Genomic DNA, 20,228 nt, shown 5'->3' on the forward strand with positions numbered 1-20,228 from the left:
TGCCGACCAAAGAATGAAAAAGACTCCACAGTAACCATCACAAGTTTAATTCCAGTAAACAGACATACGTCCGTCCAGCTCTGTCCTATCTCCTGTACTCACTGTCCCTATCCCATATCCTCCTGACTGTCTTATGGGGTCAGCAGTCTATGCTAGTGTAATGGACCATTTCTGGCCTGTCCCCCACCCCTAGGTGGATCTCCTGTGATAGCTCAAGGAGCACTCACAGACAGGACATCTTCATGCCATGAGGTCTTAATTCATGTCTCTACTCGTCTATACCCTCGGAGGTCCCTGGAAGAGTCTATATATACCACAGGGGGATGAGTCCAACATGGTTTCTTACACTCTTCCCCCCTATGAACAAACAAACCTTCTCCTGAAGTTAACAATAAAATATAATGAAATGAACTTGTCAAAATGAACGTTAACATTATATACAAAAAAATTGACATAACTATGACAATAGAAAGCAGTGCTGCAGAAGGACGAGACTGGGTAGGTTCAGCTGCCGGTATGCGACCCTGGAGTAAGCCATGGGCGGCATGAGAACCCAAATAAATGAGTACCAGAGCGTCCCGTACTCTACATAATTATGACAATAGAAAGCAGTGCTGCAGAAGTACGAGAGTGTAGGTTCAGCTGCCGGTATGCAACCCTGGGGTAAGCCATGGGCGGCGTGAGAAGCACAATAAATGAGTACCAGAGCGTCCCGTACTCTACATAATTATGATAATAGAAAGCAGTGCTGCAGAAGGACGAGACTGGGTAGGTTCAGCTTCCGGTATGCAACCCTGGGGTAAGCCATGGGCGGCGTGAGAAGCACAATAAATGTGTACCAGAGCGTCCCGTACCCTTGTCCGTCAAGGACTGTACACACATCGAAGTGTGAGTGGGAAGACGAGAGGTTGTTTCTCTGTCGTCTTCAAAATGTCCCACAATTCTACAGTTACTCAATCTAACATCTCTTCCACATCAATATAACTGACATCATCTAACATTCCTATCACATCAATATAACTGACATCATCTAACATTCCTATCACCTCAATATAACTTACATCATCTAACATTCCTATCACATCAATATAACTGACATCATCTTACATTCCTATCACATCAATATAACTGACATCATCTAACATTTCTATCACATCAATATAACTGACATCATCTAACATTTCTATCACATCAATATAACTGACATCATTTAACATTTCTATTACATCAATATAACTGACATCATATAACATTTCTATCACATCAATATAACTGTTCCATCGGCATATTTCAGGCTACCACTACTACAAACTTGAAAGAAACAACAATAAAGGCTTCAAAACCTAAACTCCCTGTGTATGTGCGGTTGCCTGGCAACAAACTTCGTGATGGCACTTTCCCATGGTGTCGGGTAACATCAAAGGATCGTGTATGTACGCGTGATACAAAAGTTGCAAATTTTACCTCAATTTTGCCAATAACAAAAGCTACCGTGATTACATCAGAAGTTTGTCCTCTGTAGATGATGTAAGGAGTCTTCTGCAAACGGTGTTGTAGTCCGCCCGGGACGCGAGACACGTGTTGTGTTTGACGCTGACTGGTCCGTCGGTCTGAGCGGCTGGTTGACGGGGCGTCGGAGAGCCCGACTCGGCTTGGAGCCGATGGCACATGAATGCCAATGAGGCTTGAGTCATTGACAGGCCTTGGCAGAGGTTGATTAGGAGAGGTTGACAGCAAATACAACAACATGCAGTCCAATTTTTGTGCTTGGTTGGGAGTTGAAGTCGGCCGGCAGGCGCTCGAGCTTCCCACATGGCGCGCGCATCATGGCGGCGGTCTCAAAACAACGACAAAAGTTTTCTTCCTCCGCTCTTGCTACAGTTCGGGGGTGAGGGACGGGCTTACCGGGATCACGTAGGTCCAGATCCCACCGCTGCCACCAGTGTAACGGACCATTACTGAGCTATCACCGGAGATTCACCTAGGGGTGGGGGACAGCCCAGTAATGGTCCGTTACACTAGTGATCTCATAACAATTAGCATGATTGGTGCATTTTTGTCGTCGTATACTAATTGCACTTTCATCTTGCTATGTGCTAGTATAGCTAACAGTATGTACATATAGTCCAATCACCATTTCCCTGGAAAACAGACCAATAGGTGCACATTCTAAATGCTAAGCGCACCAAAGAAAGAAACAAGCAGACACTAAAGATTTTAACATCATCATCATCATAACATCATACGTAAGAATAATGTCTGAGAATATTTTGCAAAAGCAACAGGCGCTGGGCCTGCCATACACTATGAATATTGTGATGTTTGTTTATGATTAATTGATAAAAACTACACGTTCAATTTCGTAGAAAGAAAATTGCTTCTATCATTAGTGATATCATGTCAAGATTATTCTTCACCAAGACGTCATGAGATTCGTTTACTCAGTGTCGCTTTTCAGTGGAGGAAAATCCATCTTTTTCAGCAAAGCGATGCGTTTTTGTTCCTGACGATGTGTCCACCATGTATGGATGCCGAGCCCTATCGTTCCTAGTACCACTAGAGATAGACCTGCCCATTTGAGTGCATTTGGTACCTTCGACAGAAAGAAATAGTCCAATAGAATGGTGAGTGGTACCACAAGTGCGCGCAATCCAACCGCGATGGCTGCCTTTTCAACTTTAAGTACTGCCAACAAAAAAAACATGGCCGTAGATTGTGACAAGCCCACCCCGGCTACGTACCCAGCTGTCTCTGCTGACATTACCCAAACTGGAGTCTCAAACAAGTGAGTAAATATGAGCATAGTGGGTGTTCCCAGCGATGTTGTATATAATATCAATGTAATGGGTGATATATCCTTTACGATGGCGCGTGTAAGAACCATGTCTGGTCCCTTGGCGAAAGCAGCAGCCAGCGGCAGGAGAATGGACACGATCATGGCGTGCCTTGAGACTGTTTCTAAGTGCGCCATCCCGACGCTGACTAGAGCTACACCAGCCACGCTGATGAGGATCCCACAACACGGTATGAGGTCGACTTTTTCCTTTAAGAAAAGAAACCCAGTACAGGCTGTAAACAGCGGCAGGGATCCTTGGATGATGCCGAACGCGATGCCAGGTGCAGCATAGGTGAAGGACAAATACATCAAGGTGGTAGAAATGTTGTTAGTTACAGTTTTAAGAAACAGTAGGCCATTTTGTCGTCTGTTCTCACCGATCAGTTTGGGACGAAAGATTACAATGCAAACTAGAACTGTGAGAAGTTGTGTCACTCTTAGAAAAAATAGGAGCTGGAAACCCGGGATCCCCCCTTTACTGCTGAGGGCCGTGAATTCCGCTGACAGGGCGAAGAGTATCGTTGCTCCCAAAGAAAGCAAAGGTCCTTTTGCCGCCCTCAGAGATGCTTTCTTCTCGTCACTTGCATCTTCTTTGAGGTCATCGTTCTTCACAGGCAATGTCATTCTGTACGCTCTTCCGGGACGACTATGATGCAAATCTTGTCCTCTGAACTACTTCTGTGAAAGATTGAAGACATAAGAGATTAGGAGTCGAAAATCATAAGCAACTAGAGTGCCCCATGACCCCATACCTTCGCCGAATGATGTTAGATTTTACGATTGATGTTATAAAGATTTCTCATTCACATATGCAATCAAGCTTGCATAAATTGGTTATAGGTTGTTTCGCTACATTGTCAGTTCGCTACAGTACATTTCGCTACATGGCAAGTCGTTTCGCTACCTTGGCTACACTTGTATCGATATATCCACGACCAATCAGAGCCCAGCATTTTGGTATCCATGACAACATGGCCATACGGAAAGAGACAGGTCAGGCAACCTCACCCAGTCCCCAAAGGTCTTAAGGTCATACGACGTAGGGAGGGACAGACAAGTAGTTGTAATTGACTAATTAGTCTAACAGGGAAATTAATAACAATGCAACGATCGCATTTGTCTCGAGTTATTATGATAATGAAGATATTTCCACTTCACCACTAGGCCCTCGCAAATGTTTCAATCATCACATATTGTGACATATCATGGATTGATTGAAGTATTTGCGACGGCCTTGAGCTAGTGGAGAGGTGGAAGCTTTCACTACAACGGACTCACCTTTATAGCATATGTTTATAAGCATTGCCGTTGGCGTTTTTCTTCGCCATTTGGCCAACTCTCCATATTAGTCTTCGTCAACACCCCGAGGCCCAAAAAGAACCAAGCACCTGGCCTATTATGGTTCTTTTCGATGAGGGAAGGGATTCGTCTTCTCGAGCGATATCCTGCACCTCACATCCAATCCAAAGTCACAATTCAAGCCTCAGTACATACAACTGCAATCCTGAGAACTGTGTTGAATTTCGTCGCACGTTTGTTAGCTAATCACACAAGTCGGACTCACTGAAGCAAAACTCACCAGACCAGTTCAGACAAACTGCAGCTTGTTGGCTGTGCTGCAACAGTGCAGAATTCCGAGGTTTAAAAGAACGAAGGTTTTTACCGAGTGCAGGTCTCATGATCCATGTATTAGTTAAATGTCTTATTGATATTGATAATCAATTACGTTGATTTGAACTCGTTTTGGTGACTAAATTACGTTCATTATTAATGAACGAGAACCAAACAATGATATTGATACCCTTGATATTCTTGAACAACTAGCACATGTGTTATCTTGTTGGGCTTCTTTGAATAGAAGGACACCGTTCCACTTACCGTAGGTAAGACTTGTGTCCAAATGTATTCGTAAACATTCGCTAGCCTGTCCAGAGTAAGAAAGATTGCAGCCGTCGCCAAATTAAGGCGTTCTACATCCGGGAACTTAAGCTCCATAGCTGGTTGAACCGGTTTATTTAAATTCTATTATAGCATTTAAAAACGTATCTTAGGAGTAACTATGTTACGTTTCTGTCAGATGTATGTTTGTTGTACTCCAGGAAGAGTAGCTACATACTCACTGTATGGTAGCTAATGGAGGTAATTTGTTAATTTCTACCAAGGTTTTATTCATTAAACATGTAAAAAGGTCGAAACCTGTAAATCGTTGTGTCTCAGTCGTCCTCCTTCTGACGCCCGATCTACTGTGTAGTAGGTTTTTGTTTGTTACTGCTCGTAACAAAATTACAAATTTACAAATATGGTAAGTTCTTCTTTTAATTTCCAAGCCACCATAGCATTAGCATATTGGTACATTTCTGTAGTTGTATACATTCATCTTGCTACGTATATGTGTTTGTATACCAAAGTACATAGTCAAATTCACAATTTGCCCGGAAAACAGACCCGTAAAGTATATTAGAACCCAAACGTATATATCTGTAGTCGTATACATTCATCTTGATGCACAACAGCATGTCGACTTTTATTTCAAAGATAATTACTGCTTTGCTTAATGATATCATAAGATTATTCTATATCAAGACTTAATGAGATTGATCTACTCAGTGTTGCTTTGTAGCGGAGGAAAATCCATCTTTTTCAGAAAAGCCGTGCGTTTATCTTCCTGACGATGTGTCCACCATGTATGGAAGCTAAGTAATATAGTTCCGAGAATAACTAGAGATAAACCTGCCCATTTAAGTGAAGTTGGTACCTTCGACAGAAAGAAATAGTCCAGAAGGATAGTGAGCGGTACCACAAGTGCGCGTAGTGCAACCGCGATGGCTGCCTTTTCAACTTTAAGTACGGCCAAGAAAAACAGCATGGCTATAGCCTGGGACAAGCCTAGACCAGCTATGTACCCAGCTGTCTCTGCTGACATTGCCCAGACGGGAGTCTCAAATGAGTAAGTTAGTATGAGCTCGGCTGGAGTTCCCAGCAATGTTATGTATAACAGCATTGTAAGTCCTGACACGTCCTTCATAATGGCGCGTGCTAGAACCATGTCTGGTCCCTTGGTGAAAGCAGCAGCCAGAGGCAGGAGAATGGACACCATCATGGTGTGTGTTGAGTCCGTTGTCTGGTTTGCCATCCCGATGCTGACTAGAGCTACCCCGATGATACTGATTAGAATTCCACAACACGGGATGATGCCGATTTTTTCCTTTAAGAATATAAACCCAGTACAGGCTGTAAACAGCGGCATTGATCCTTGAATGATGCCGAACGCGATTCCGGGTGCAGCATAGGTGAAGGACAAATACACCAGGGTGGTAGAAATGTTGTTGTTGATAGTTTCAAGAAGCAACAGGCCATTCTGTCGTCGGTTTTCGCCTATCAGTTTGGGACGAAAGATTACAATGCAAACTAGAACTGTGAGAAGTTGGGTCAGCCTGAGAAAAAATAGGAGCTGGAAACGCGGGATCCCCCCTTTACTGCTGAGGGCCGTGAATTCCGCTGACAGGGCGAAAAGAATCGTTGCTCCCAAAGAAAGCAAAGGTCCTCTTGCCGCCCTCAGAGATGCTTTCTTCTCGTCACTGGCGTCTTCTTCGAGGTCATCGTTCTTCACAGGCAATGTCATTCTGTACGCTCTTCCGGAACGACTATGATGCAAATCTTGTTCCTGAACAACTTCTGTGAAAGATTGAAGACATAAGCGATTAGGAGTCGAAAATCATAAGCAACTAGAGTACTCCATGACCCCATACCTTCGCCGAATGATGTTAATTTTTACGAATGATTTTATAAAGATTTCTCATTGATATATGCAATAAAGGTTGCATAAATTAGTTATAGTTTGTTTCACTACCCTGTCAGTTCGCTAAAGTACATTTCACTACACGGAAAGTCGTTTCGCTACCTTGGCTACACTTGTATCCACTACCAATCAGAGCCCAGCATTTTGGTATCCATGACAACATGGCCATACGGAAAGAGACAGGTCTGGCAACCTCACCCAGTCCCCAAAGGTCTTAAGGTCATACGACAGACAAGTACTTGCAATTGACTAATTAGTCTAACAGGGAAATTAATAACAATGTAACGATCGCATTTGTCTAGAGTTATCATGAAAATGAAGATATTTCCACTTCACCACTAGGCCCTCGCAAATGTTTAAATCATCACATATTGTGACATATCATGGATTGATTGAAGTTTTTGCGACGGCCTTGAGCTAGTGGAGAGGTGGAAGCTTTCACTACAACGGACTCACCTCTATAGCATATGCTTATAAGCATTGCCGTAGGCGTTTTTTTCGACAATTGGCCAACTCTCCATTTCAGTCTTCGTCAACACCCCGAGGACCCAAAAGAACCAAGCACCTATTATGGTACTTTTCGATGAGGGAAGGGATTCGTCTTCTCGAGCGATATCCTACACCTCACATCCAATCCAAAGTCACAATTCAAGCCTCAGTACATACAACTGCAAGCCTGAGAACTGTGTTGAATTTCGTCGCACGTTTGTTAACTAATTACACAAGTCGGACTCACTGAAGCAAAACTCACCAGACCAGTTCAGACAAACTGCAGCTTGTTGGCTTTGCTGCAACAGTGCAGAATTTCAAGGTTTGAAAAGAACGAAGGTTTTTGCCGAGTGCAAGTCTTATGATCTATGTATTAGTTAAGCGTCTTATTGATATTGATAATCAATAAAGTTGACTCGTTTTGGTGACTAAATTGCGTTCATTTGAATGAACGAAAACCAAACAATGATATTGATACCCTTGATATTCTTGAACAACTAGCACATGTGTTATCTTGTTGGGCTTCTTTGAATAGAAGGACACCGTTCCACTTACCGTAGGTAAGACGTGTGTCCAAATGTATTCGTAAACATTCGCTGGCCTGTCCAGAGCAAGAAAGATTGCATCCGTCGCCAAATTAAGGCGTTCTACATCCGGGAACTTAAGTCCCATAGCTGGTTGAACCGGTTTATTTAAATTCTATTATAGCATTAAAAAAACGTATCTTAGGAGTAACTATGTTATGTTTATGTAGTCTGTCAGATGTATGTTTGTTGTACCCCAGGAAGAGTAGCTACATACTCACTGTATGGTAGCTAATGGAGGTAATAAAGTATCAGTATCAGTAACTAGGGTACTGAATGAAAATGTTAATTTCTACCAAGGTTTTATTCATTAAACATGTAAAAAGGTCGAAACCGGTAAATCGTTGTGTCTCAGCCGTCCTCCTTCTGACGCCCAATCTACTGTGTAGTAGTATCTAATGTGTAGTAGGTTTTTTTTTGTTACTGTTCATAACAAAATTAACGAAATAAGGAAGCGTACTCTATGCTTCATTGAGACACATTTACAAACATGGTAAGTTCTTCTTTTAATTTCCAAGCCACCATCGCATTAGCATATTGGTACATTTCTGTAGTTGTATACATTCATCTTGCTACGTATATGTGTTTATATACCAAAGTACATAGTCAAATTCACAATTTGCCCGGAAAACAGACCCGTAAAGTATATTAGAACCCAAACGTATATATCTGTAGTCGTATACATTCATCTTGATGCACAACAGCATGTCGACTTTTATTTCAAAGATAATTACTGCTTTGCTTAATGATATCATAAGATTATTCTATATCAAGACTTAATGAGATTGATCTACTCAGTGTTGCTTTGTAGCGGAGGAAAATCCATCTTTTTCAGAAAAGCCGTGCGTTTTTCTTCCTGACGATGTGTCCACCATGTATGGATGCTGAGCAATATAGTGCCGAGGATTTACTAGGGATAAACCTGTCCATTTAAGTGAAGTTGGTACCTTCGACAGAAAGAAATAGTCCAGTAGGATGGTTAATGGTACCACAAATGCGCGCAGTGCAACGGCGATGACTGCCTTTTCAACTTTAAGTACGGCCAAGAAAAACAGCATGGCTATAGCCTGGGACAAGCCTAGCCCAGCTATGTACCCAGCTGTCTCTGCCGACATTGCCCAGACGGGAGTCTCAAATGAGTAAGTCAGTATGAGCTCGGCTGGAGTTCCCAGCAAGGTTATGTATAATAGCAATGTAAGTCCTGACATGTCCTTCATGATGGCGCGTCCTAGAACCATGTCTGGTCCCTTGGTGAAAGCAGCAGCCAGCGGCAGGAGAATGGACACCATCATGGTGTGTGTTGAGTCCGTTGTCTGGTTTGCCATCCCGATGCTGACTAGAGCTACCCCGATGATACTGATTAGAATTCCACAACACGGGATGATGCCGATTTTTTCCTTTAAGAATATAAACGCAATACAGGCTGTAAACAACGGCATTGATCCTTGGATGATGCCGAACGCTATGCCGGGTGCAGCATAGGTGAAAGGCAAATACACCAGAGAGGTACCGACGTTGTTAATGATCATTTCAAGCACCAATAAGCCATTCTGTCGTCTGTTCTCGCCTATGAGTTTTGGACGAATGATTACCGTAAGAACTAGAATTGTGAGAAGTTGTGTCAGCCTGAGAAAAAATAGGAGCTGGAAACCCGGGATCCCCCCTTTACTACTGAGGGCCGTGAATTCCGCTGACAGGGCGAAGAGAATCGTTGATCCCAAAGAAAGCAAAGGTCCTCTTGCCGCCTTCAGAGATGCTTTCCTGTCGTCGCTGGCATCTTCTTCGAGATCTTCCTTCTTCACAGACAACACCATTATGTACGTACTTCCGGAACGATTAAGATGCAAATCTTGTCGTCTTACCTACTTCTGTAAAAGAGTGAAACAGATAAACCATTAGGAGGGAAAAATATAAACAGTTAACAGATCATATAAAGCTTAAGCAGTAATCCTGTCCTTGAGGTAAACGGTCATATTTCCTTCGTCTTGTTAATGCATGGCAGATATAGAAATAGACTAAGCCAGATAGAGTCACCTCCACATTACCGTGAGGGTGTTTATTACCTTCGTCGACGAAGTTTCGTCGAGAAGGTTATTCGATGATGCTTGTCTGTGTGTCTGTTAGTGAACAGAATAAGTCGAGAACGCCTGGATGGTTTGTTGTCGTAGTTGGTGTGTCGGTGTGTATGTGGGAAATCTCAAGATGATTAGATTTTGGGCGAAGTGTTTTGCATAATTAACGAGAAAAGTGTAAAAATGTGTTATATTGTATGCTGAAGTATGTGTACGTGTTGGCTGTGTTGTTCCAAGGCGTCATGGATAGGGGTAGGGGTCCTGAGGGGTCATGTTGAAAGCAGGAAACGTCAGTTACACAAATCGGCTGTCAGCCAGCTGTAGGCGTTGGTAAGGTAGTCTCCAAGCAGACCTATGGGTTGGCTTTAGCAGGGGCAGGTTTTGCTTCAGACTTTGAAAGGGAATTACTCAAGAAGGGCTTGGTGGATGGTCATAGATATTTGTAAGTACATAGCTTGAGTGCTGATGTACATGATTAAATACTTATTATGCAAATCAGTATCTAATTTGCATAATTAATGAGAAAAGTTTATACATCCATCAATTTCCATGATAGGACTCTCAAACATGTGACATATGTAACTGAGGAAGAGAGAAATATTAATAGATATCAGCTTTGCAAATGAGAACCTCATTGGCATAATTAATGAGAAAAACTATAACTCGAGATGGTCTTGATGGATGGTCATGATTTTTGGTATGTAGATAGCTTACGTGATGCTTTGTATGATTGGATGATAATTATGCAAATCAAATTCTAACTCGCATGATTAATGAGGCAATTTTAAAAATCTGCTGTGTTCCATGATATGACTATTCAAATATGTGACATTTGTAACTAAGGAAGAAAGGAATGTTGATAGATAGGAAATATGCAAATGTGGGCCTAACTAGTAAATGACGGCAATTTCATACTTGTGGCATTAGGAAGTTGTGTGAATGTGAACACCATTGAATCAAATTATGCTAATAAGGAGGGAGCTTATTTGCATAATTAATGATAAATGTTAGCATAACCTTCTTTGTTAAGCTCATAGTCATAACAAGGAGGTTTGGACAACTTATGTTATTTGGGTGAAGAGGGTCAACTGGTATGATTGATGATTGATGAAAAACACTCCTAATACGTCAGTCATAAAGATCAAAATCATTTGACGAAGGTATGAGGTCGTAGAACTCTTGTTGCCTTTTGTTCTAACATTTGCAAAAGTTTTGTAACTATCTAAGGGAGATAAGGAACTGTTTAGAACAATTTCAAACATCTATTGGATGTTCTAAATAGTTTCTGCTGTGTTCCAACATGTTAGACACATTTCTAACATTGCACATGTTATTTGTATTATTTTCGGAACTGTTGCAACATAGATTCATCATTTGTTCCTACATGTTCCAACATTATAAAAGCATTGTGTAACTGGGTCAGTGGGCTGGGAACAGGGCAATTCACACATCCCTTCAAAGTATAGGGGATTAGGCCTAGGTTCCATGCATAGACACCTCAAGACAAAAGTCCAGACGTGAAATCTAAAAATACACAGAGGTAGACAATAGATTGCTATTAGCTACTTTTATGGGGACAATAACCCAAATCTACCATTTGAAAAATGATACAAATTGTTGGAACATGTTACAACAGTGAAACAACCACATTTATGTTTGAAAATTGTTCTAAATAAAGAGATATTTGTGCAATTACTTTCAAAATATTTTCAACATATATAGATAAGTTCAAACATGTTCAAACTTTCATTCTTGATTGTTTGAACAGTTTAGAACAATTTAGACTGAAATAGTTTTTTATCTGAAATTGTTCTAACATATTAGCAATATTATCTGAAACCCCTCTCGGTGACATGGAATTGACTCTACACTATATTTCAAACTTGTGGATTTCACAATTGACAAATGGATTTATATAAGATGATACGAACATACGGCATGTCCTACCGCTTTATAAGATAAGATTGATAATGCAATAGTCTACTCAATTTGAAAATAATTAGTTGTTGTTGTTGTTGGAAATTGAACTAAAATCAAAAAGATAAAACACTATTCAAAAAGTGACTTTTGAAACTTTGTGAAACTCTTTGAGACAACGAATGTACCATTTATATTAATCGCACGACCAAATAAGGTTGGTTTTGCGGTACAGCATTGTTTTTTTTTCATGATCAAAAGCGGGAAGGGAACCGGCGTTGGCAGTAACGAACTAAAAAGAATGAAATCAAATTAACACATTTCCCGGACAGTGAGGGCAAATGTTAGCTATTAAGTACCCAGGGTGGCTGTTTTATATCGCCATTTCACGATCCACATTTGCGTAATTTTCCCCTTATTCCTGGTAGTGATGCTTTCCATCGAGATTAATCGAGATCTGTAGACTTCTTTGGACAATTTGTGTTCATTTTTTTACGTTCAGTTAGAACACTAGAAAGACACAAACAATTGTTTGTTTGTTTGTTTGTTTGTTTGTTTGTATTGTATACCCGGTAAACCGCATCAAGGCGTAAAACACCAGGTTTGTACTGAAGAGTACAAGCTGCATATCCGGACAGATTTATATGATCCACACACACCGGGAAGGACCCCCTACTCTTTTCGATAAGTGTGTTGGGTTCTTTAACGCGCTCGAGGTGTGGCATTCCTCAAACACGGGACATCCATTTAACGTTCCCATTTAACGGCCACTACGCCACCGCGACGCCATAATTAGACGATAATAGGTCAATCACTTAGATCTCAGTATAAACACAAGCTCACACGGCTTAGAAAAGGCGGAGAAAAAGTTACAGACCATGCATTTTTCTTTTTAAAAGAACTGATATTTCTTCGGAGTAGTTACACGTTTGGCCCTGTCCGCGCGTTTTTGAAATGAATGGCGTTTTGAATAAATCGGACGATAATTGGTACCAAGCGCCACAAAGGTCAACACTCTGAGCACGCAAAAGAACCAAGCACCATAGTTGAGGGAAGGGATATGCCCTTGTGAGTGACACCCTAAACCTAACATCCAGTCCCAATTCATAATTTAAGCCCCCGTACCTACAACTTCAAGCCTGATAGCTCTGCTGTATTTCGTCGCACGGTTGTTAACCGATTACACAAGTCGGACTCACTGAAGCAAAACTCACCAGATTGGTTCAGACAACCTGCAGCTTGTAAGCCTTAATTGCATTCAAATTCCAACAGTGCAGATCTGCATATTTCTATGGTTGGAAAAGACCGAAGGTTTTATTATCGATATATTAGTTAAGCGTCTCATTTATATTGATAATCAAGAATATATATATATATATATAGTTTTAACTCTTTGGTGCAATATACATGCATTTAGACCCAATGATAAATGCATTCACTGAATGGGAAATACATTCATTGAATGGGAAATACATTCATTGAATTGGAAATACATTCATTGAATGTTAAATGCATTCATTGAATGGAAAGCACATTCATTGAATGGTAGAATTTCTTTTTAGTTAAGAACATGTTGAATGTTGATTTGAACTCTTTGTTTTACTGACTTAATTGCATTCATAATTGCAACGAAAACAAAACAACGATTTCAGCACGATTCCGGGGTTAGAAAATGACTTTATAAAAAAATGAATGTTTTTGCCGAGTGCAAGTCTTATGATTTTTGCAGTAGGTAAGCGTCTTAATGATAACCAAGGCCGTTGAACTCTTTGTTTTAGTGACTAAATTGCGTTCATCATTACAACGATTTTGACACCCTTGATATCCTTGAAAACTAGCACACATGTTATTTAGTTGGGCTTGTTTGAATAAAAGGACGCCGTTCTACTTACCGTAGGTAAGACTTGTGTCCAAATGTATCCGAAATGTATTCGCTGGACTGCTCGGAGCTAAGAAAGGTTATACGTGTTGTTCCAGACACCGTTCTACATCCGGGAACCTTACACCCATAGCTGGTAAAACCGGTTGAGCTCAACGAATTGACAGAATAGAACAATTACGGTACATCGAGGATCGTCTTACAAGTATTGCGTAACGTAGATGTGTGCCGGAAATTAACTCTGGGAAATGCATGAATCAACATACATGTAGAAGATATGCAATTATCAGATACATGTTGTACTGAATACTAGTATTGTGTTATATTATTGTTAAATGAGCTTCATGAATATCATACTAGCTTCTAAAGATACGAAGTCATGTCACAAGAGCGGGCAATACCACCACTCAAATTTTACAAGGGACCATCAACGGCAAGAGGAGCCGTGGGAGACTACGAAGGAGGTGGGGTGACGACATCCGTGAGTGGATGGGCACACTCCCATGAAACTCCTTATGGGCCGTACCCGGAAATATGGGCCGTACCCGGTAAAAATATGGGCCGTACCAGAGACAGAAGGGAATGGCACCGGATGCCACGGATGCAACCATAGTCCCCGACCCTCAAGCATAAGGATGGGACTAAGTAAAGGTAAACTAAAATACGAAGCCTAGAACTGAGCGCGTTGCATCCAAAGTATGTTCAGTTATGATGCATGGGGATATTTTTAACAACAGTAACACACTCCTCTCAATATACTGTTAGTGAAAACTATATAATGAGTCCCGCCTGTGGGAAATTATATAACAATAAGTGGTGTTTAGTAATCTCCAAGCAGATGTAGGGTTAGGCTCAGTGCTGTTTCGAGGCATTTTCTGGTACATTGTTCTAGTGTTCCACGTTTTTATCCCGTCGCCTCCCTCCATCACATTCGAAGAGGTAAAACATGGACCACTAGAAATAAGTAGAAAATGCCTCAAAACACACATAAAACACATGTATCATGATCAAGAGTCTCCAGATCAAAAGGTCTGGCTTCCAAATGTTCTGCAAGTATAGTGAGGAAGATGGCACATACATGTAAAGTTAAGTATATATATACAATATTTTTGATATACATTGTTTTGGTAATAAGGTTGCCAGCTCTTGCTGATATTATCTTAGATGTTACTATTACTTATTTGATGGATACTTACTGGATGGATACTTGCTGAGGTAAGTTAATTGTTTTAATACCATAGTAAATAATCTTAGATGATTTGTGTAATGTCTTGATGGTGAAAACCAAGTGCAATATGTACAGAGGGCACAATTCAGCCTTTGGCTGCAATGCCTTTTTTATGAATAAACCATTTTGATTGATTGATTGATTGATTGATTGAAGTTACTTCAAGTTCAGAAGTGCTGGAAAAGGGCCAAAGAATCAAGACATATAGCTCCAGTCTACACAATTACCAAGACATCTCTTCTAATACTGTATGATATGCAACAATGCCAACTATAGTGATTTTATAACAGCTAGAAGTAATCAAGTTGTGTACATTTTTAAGTTGAACATTGATTTCATTAAGTAAATTTGAAAAAAAACGCAGGAAGATCTACATATCCCATTTTCATCAACACATTGTGAGGAAGCATTCTTGCTTATTTGATATATTTCAGCTTGATGATTTGCTAGCAGTTGATCCTAAATCGACGCATTAATCGATTATTACTAAGCTTTCAGGTATCAAATTTTAGTTTACAAATTTAAAGCCCCCCCCCCCTTCACAGACCAAAGCTCTGTGTATTACACAGAGTGAATTTTTTTTATTTATTTATTATCTATTTATTAAAACTTCGTTACAGAGGTAACTGGACAGGGGTAACAGAACTATATGAGTTCTTTCACTAGACCCCTGTCCAACATAAAAACATGGTGAATATGTACGAGAGAAACAAATAATAATTACACAAGGATGAATGATAAAAAAAGTAACCACTATTGAATAAATCAATGGTAAAAAAAACAGAGAATAATGTCGAATAGTGGCATAAATAGAAATAAAGATAACACAAATAGTACAAATGATATAGAAATGATAATAATTACTAAGTCAGGGTCTAGGAACAGGGTGTGTACTGGACCAACACATTGAGCATTCCTTCAGAACATTAACGTTATATACATATGGCCTCCGTCGGTCAGTATATAGACCATGGTAAAATCCTAATTCACAACAGCCCTACAGCATCGGCTATGGCTAAACAGCCCTATACGAGAATGGCAGTCTCTGCGACATTAACGTTGCACACTGAATAAATATTCATAAGTATGTCGTTTCGGACTGAGAGACGGTTGTGTCTACGCTGGTGCTGTCTCGCTGAGTAGCATTGCCTTGCCTCTGCTTCTCCTTCCTTTTGCATGGCACAGCACAGCTTGATAACATCGCCTGTATCTGCGCGCGGAACTTACGTCCTAGGAGCGCGTACAGAAACGGGTTCGCCGCAGAGTTGACCAATCCGAACGCCCAGCACGCGTGCAGAGCCTCCTCGTCTCCATGGTAACCCGATGACGCAATGACGACGGAAGTGACGTGGAACGGAAGCCAACAGACCAGGAAGAAGACCGTGACGACGACCACCATCCGGACAGCCTGCCGATCATTCCTGAACTCCCTCGCGGCAAACCTGCTAGACTTCTGGACTTCCCGAAACACCCGGACGTACAACGGTATCATTACACACGCTGGCGCTACATATGTCATCACAAATATAAGAATGGCTAGGATGAGCAAGGGGTTCGTGCCACTTGACAACGTGCCAAGATGTTTCAGAAAAACGCATTCGAAGAGGTTCTGAGCGGTGAAGTTCCAGTGTTGAGTTGTGCCGTTCCGTATGACGGTGTCAAGTGCCGCAGTGAGAAAGGCTGCCGCCCAGAGCACCAGACACGTCCGCAGAGCCTTCTTGACGGTGCTGCGCTGCAGGTGGTCCATGGGATCGGTGATGGCGTGGTGACGCTCCACGGCAATGGCCGTCAGGTGGTACACGCTTGCTGACGCCAGGAGGATGGCGAGGACGCGACCGACGTCGCACCTGGCAGGAGAGATGAGTTTCGTGACTATCCGTGAATAGTTTCATCAGGATTGTAAGTCACTGAATAAAATACTCTTTTTACACGAAGCAATCAGAATTGCCTTAATGAATGTGACAGATGGTCACCAAAACGTTGGTTGAATAAATCACTTGGGTGTGTAGAAAGAGTCTTTTTATTCAGAGCCATGAATAGTTTTATCGGGTTGGTGGATCAAGGAAACTATCTAGATCAGAAACGAAGAAACGGGGGGGGGGCGACCAGTCACGTTTAGGACTACGTCGTTCCTGCTACTTCCCTGCTACTGGCAAGGTGGTCTTGTGGATAGGCGGGTGTTGACTGAATATTCAAAGGTTCCCTAGCAGGCCGCAATGTTGTGCCCTTAGAAAAAGCAAGCAAACAAGCAAGTAATCAAATGAAGGCAAAAACCTTCGGTGGTGGCTCAGAAAATAATTTTCGTAAGCCATTTCTTGTATGGAGGAGGACGTCAGGAAGAATAGTGCATAAACAAATCAAGAATGGACACGGCACAAACAAACAAACAAACAAATGAAATTAACAAACCCTCTTTGGTAGCTCAGGGAATCGTTCTCGTTGCCCCTGCCGGGGTCTTCTTCCAGCACGGACAGCGGTGTCTGCACCAGGCTGTACAGGCAGAAGCCAAAGTCGGCCACGGCGAGATTCCCCACGTAGACGTTCGCCACGCTCCTGACGTCCGGATAGCGTCCGAGGAGGAAGATGATGAAGGCGTTAGCCAGCAGGCCTATGACAGATATGAACCCTTGGACGCCGTAAGCAACGTAAAAGGGAACAGTCGAAACGCTGCTGTTCGTCCCATTGTCATCCATCATCAGGATTCGATTATCATTCTATCAACTCAGTCATTCCGCGTGATGTAACCAGCCGCCGCCGCGTGCCTCTGAACCTGGTACGCAACACAGAGGGAATAAAAACAGACTGAGGTAGGAACTTACTAAGAGTTTTACACATGAGCCAATGACCCAAAGGCCGTATCTCGTGACCTGAGCGGAAGTGTGTGTGACGCCAGCTACAGGTCAAAAGTGTCTCTGTTGATGGATGGTCGATGGCCTCTGATGTTGATGGCTTCTTTAACTTCACATTTGACCCGTTGCTGACGCCACACTTCTGTTCAGGTTAATGGTATAAGCCTCTGGACATTTCAACTTGAGGGGTCATAGGGCCGACTGAAAGCTTGTTGTCGAGGGCTTTATGTTGTGTAGAGATAATGTATGATACTCTTCCTATGCTGAATACCTGTCATGACAGATAAACCTTCATACGAATATAAGAGGTCGGAACTGTTGGACCTTTCAATACTACATCCCATCAGTTGCTGTAGTGTGGTGGTCGATAGATATTGATGAAAATAATTCAGATCAATGGCAACTTACCATGGTGATGGCAGTAAGAAATGGACGATGTTAACATCAATATCTGGTAAATATTTAGGTTTTAGGCCTAGAAGTTTGGGGCGTTAGATGTTATTTCTTTAGTCCGTTTCCGTATAATGCTCCTCATGGTTTCTTGATTTTAGGTGCATCCACTGTTGCCTGTTAGCTCTTTGTCTGGCATTAGAAAAATAATTTAACAAAGGGAATGAATGCTGCACTTCTTTATGAAATGCTTTTGAGTGCAGAGTCTTTTGTTGCTTTCACATTCTCGTGAAAGCAACAGACCGTGCAACTTTATAATTACACCCCTCCCCCCCACTTGTAGCTCTCAGAAGGCTCACAACCCGTTGGACAACTCCGAAGGACAAAAGGTGCCACACAATATACCGACGCCATGATTGACTTTTGCCTTCGAAGTCTCATTTCTACACGCAAGAGCAACTAATGTCGAGCAGTAATCGACAAAGTAACTTTGTGGTTCAGAATTCGTCAAACACACGTGAACGTACATGTAACCATACATGTTTGAGCAACCTTTTTGGTCCATATTTCATCCTTGACCTGCGACGACGACCACTTATGGAGTTTGTAACACAGCCGAAGCTACAAATGGCATATGTACTTACGGTATTATTTTGAAATGCAAGAGACAAAAACACTGTCAAGTGGGAAAATAGATCTCACAGTACCTCGATGATATCCTGGGAAGTCAAGTCGAAAACAAGAACAGATGTTATGACGAGGAATGGGGCTATATCCCTATCCTGTGCCAGTGTGCCCTTGAGTGTTTTGTTGACTGTTGTGTTTATGTGTCCCTCAGCAGCTAAGCCAAGATCTACGCAATTGGGGTAACGATGCCCTGAGGCAGAGGGCTATTGTTCCCTGGCTAAAGTGGGTGGGGCGTGGGGGGGGGGGGTGATGTCAGACGAGTATGAGGGTTACATCATGACCTATGTTTGGACTATGTATGGAGGATAAAGTTAGTAAGTAATCCTATTCAGACCGGAGGGGAGAGGGGAACACTTCCGTCTTAAAATTTTTGAACGGCTTAAACTAGAACCTACATACTTGGTGGCTTTTTCCAAAATTAACTAGACAACATAACATCATAATGAATCAAGTGTATCATTTTCTTGTCATGATAATGGGTTTCTGACAGACAAAATCCACGGACTTTGGAGTCAATTTACTCTCCAGATTTTCTTGATATATTACAAGTGCTTTTATGTTTACGGGACTGAATTTTATTGATTTTACAGCACTCAGCCCTTGTAAAAACACAGTAAATAATAAAAATATAAAACGCATAAAGACGACTTTAATGTTACCATACAGAAAAACAACTTAACTAGCTTGTCATATTAGATTTACATATTGCATAACTGAGCCTTACCAGCGCAGTCTTGCCGGTGGGTAGCATTTAGACATTACGTATTTCCTAACAAGAAAGTGACGAAAAGCTATCACATTTGTGTTAATAAGTGTAATATATTTCTTAAGCAAAAGTCTTTTTCCAGTACAAACAACACCCTCAAAGTAGTATCATTTTCAAGGAACACAATAAGAACCTCCATGAATAGTTTCATAAGGTTGGTAAGTACCTGAATAGAAAGACTCCTTTTACACAACCAAGAGAATTGCCTTGAAGAAGGTGACAGATGGTCACCGAAACGTCGGTTGAATAAATCTCTTGGTTGACTTATAAAAAGTCTTTTTATTCAGGATAAAAACCTATAACTGTCTTTTGTCGATTGTCGTCTGGTAAACCTTTTCCTGAGTGCCTCAAACTTGTTTTTTTGCTCAAGCAACATGAAAAAAAGGACAATCAACGTTAACATGAAAAAGGTTAGAACACCCGTCCCTCTTAACAAGTCCAACAAGAAATAGACAATACAGATTTTGCACCTAGTTGAATTTACATTCGTTCTACGACCACTTCCTATGGTTATACATACATGTAGTGCTTTGGAGTACGTTAAAGGGGCATATTGTAGAATCTATAGCTAGTGGGCAAAAACTACAAATAGTAAGAATTTGAAAGATCTACGCTAAGATTAACATTTGTAACTTATTTGTTACTTATTTCCAACATATTCCCGTCATTTTGTCACATTTCCACCATTAATAAACGACGAAAAACGCAAAACGTGTAAAATCTGGTTCATGT

General features: G+C 41.4%; 2 protein-coding genes across 4 annotated transcripts; both read right to left on the reverse strand.

The window, feature by feature from the left end:
- Window positions 1-31: 31 nt before the first annotated feature.
- LOC136434509 (solute carrier family 35 member G2-like) lies at window positions 32-13,791 on the reverse strand. 3 transcript variants are annotated; one of them, XM_066427348.1, is made up of 4 exons: window positions 13,590-13,791; window positions 12,912-12,986; window positions 7,680-9,576; window positions 32-3,514 (listed from the first exon to the last, which is right to left on the reverse strand). In XM_066427348.1, the coding sequence occupies exon 3, from the start codon at window positions 9,520-9,522 to the stop codon at window positions 8,503-8,505; it is 1,020 nt and encodes a 339-aa protein (XP_066283445.1). In that variant the 5' UTR covers window positions 9,523-9,576; window positions 12,912-12,986; window positions 13,590-13,791; the 3' UTR covers window positions 32-3,514; window positions 7,680-8,502. The 3 variants fall into 3 exon arrangements, 2 of the variants coding, with proteins under 2 accessions (XP_066283445.1, XP_066283444.1); XM_066427347.1 differs by lacking the exon at window positions 12,912-12,986 and having other exon boundaries at window positions 13,590-13,696; XR_010755752.1 differs by lacking the exons at window positions 7,680-9,576; window positions 12,912-12,986; window positions 13,590-13,791 and adding an exon at window positions 4,715-6,865.
- A 1,422-nt stretch (window positions 13,792-15,213) lies between these two features.
- LOC136434507 (allatostatin-A receptor-like) lies at window positions 15,214-18,911 on the reverse strand. The gene is made up of 3 exons (XM_066427343.1): window positions 18,751-18,911; window positions 17,214-17,574; window positions 15,214-16,651 (listed from the first exon to the last, which is right to left on the reverse strand). Exons 2-3 carry the CDS (start codon window positions 17,498-17,500, stop codon window positions 15,883-15,885), a joined length of 1,056 nt encoding a protein of 351 aa, XP_066283440.1. The 5' UTR covers window positions 17,501-17,574; window positions 18,751-18,911; the 3' UTR covers window positions 15,214-15,882.
- Between the last annotated feature and the right edge of the window lie 1,317 nt (window positions 18,912-20,228).

This window comes from Branchiostoma lanceolatum, chromosome 5, assembly GCF_035083965.1.
Source record: "Branchiostoma lanceolatum isolate klBraLanc5 chromosome 5, klBraLanc5.hap2, whole genome shotgun sequence".
NCBI lineage: Eukaryota > Metazoa > Chordata > Leptocardii > Amphioxiformes > Branchiostomatidae > Branchiostoma > Branchiostoma lanceolatum.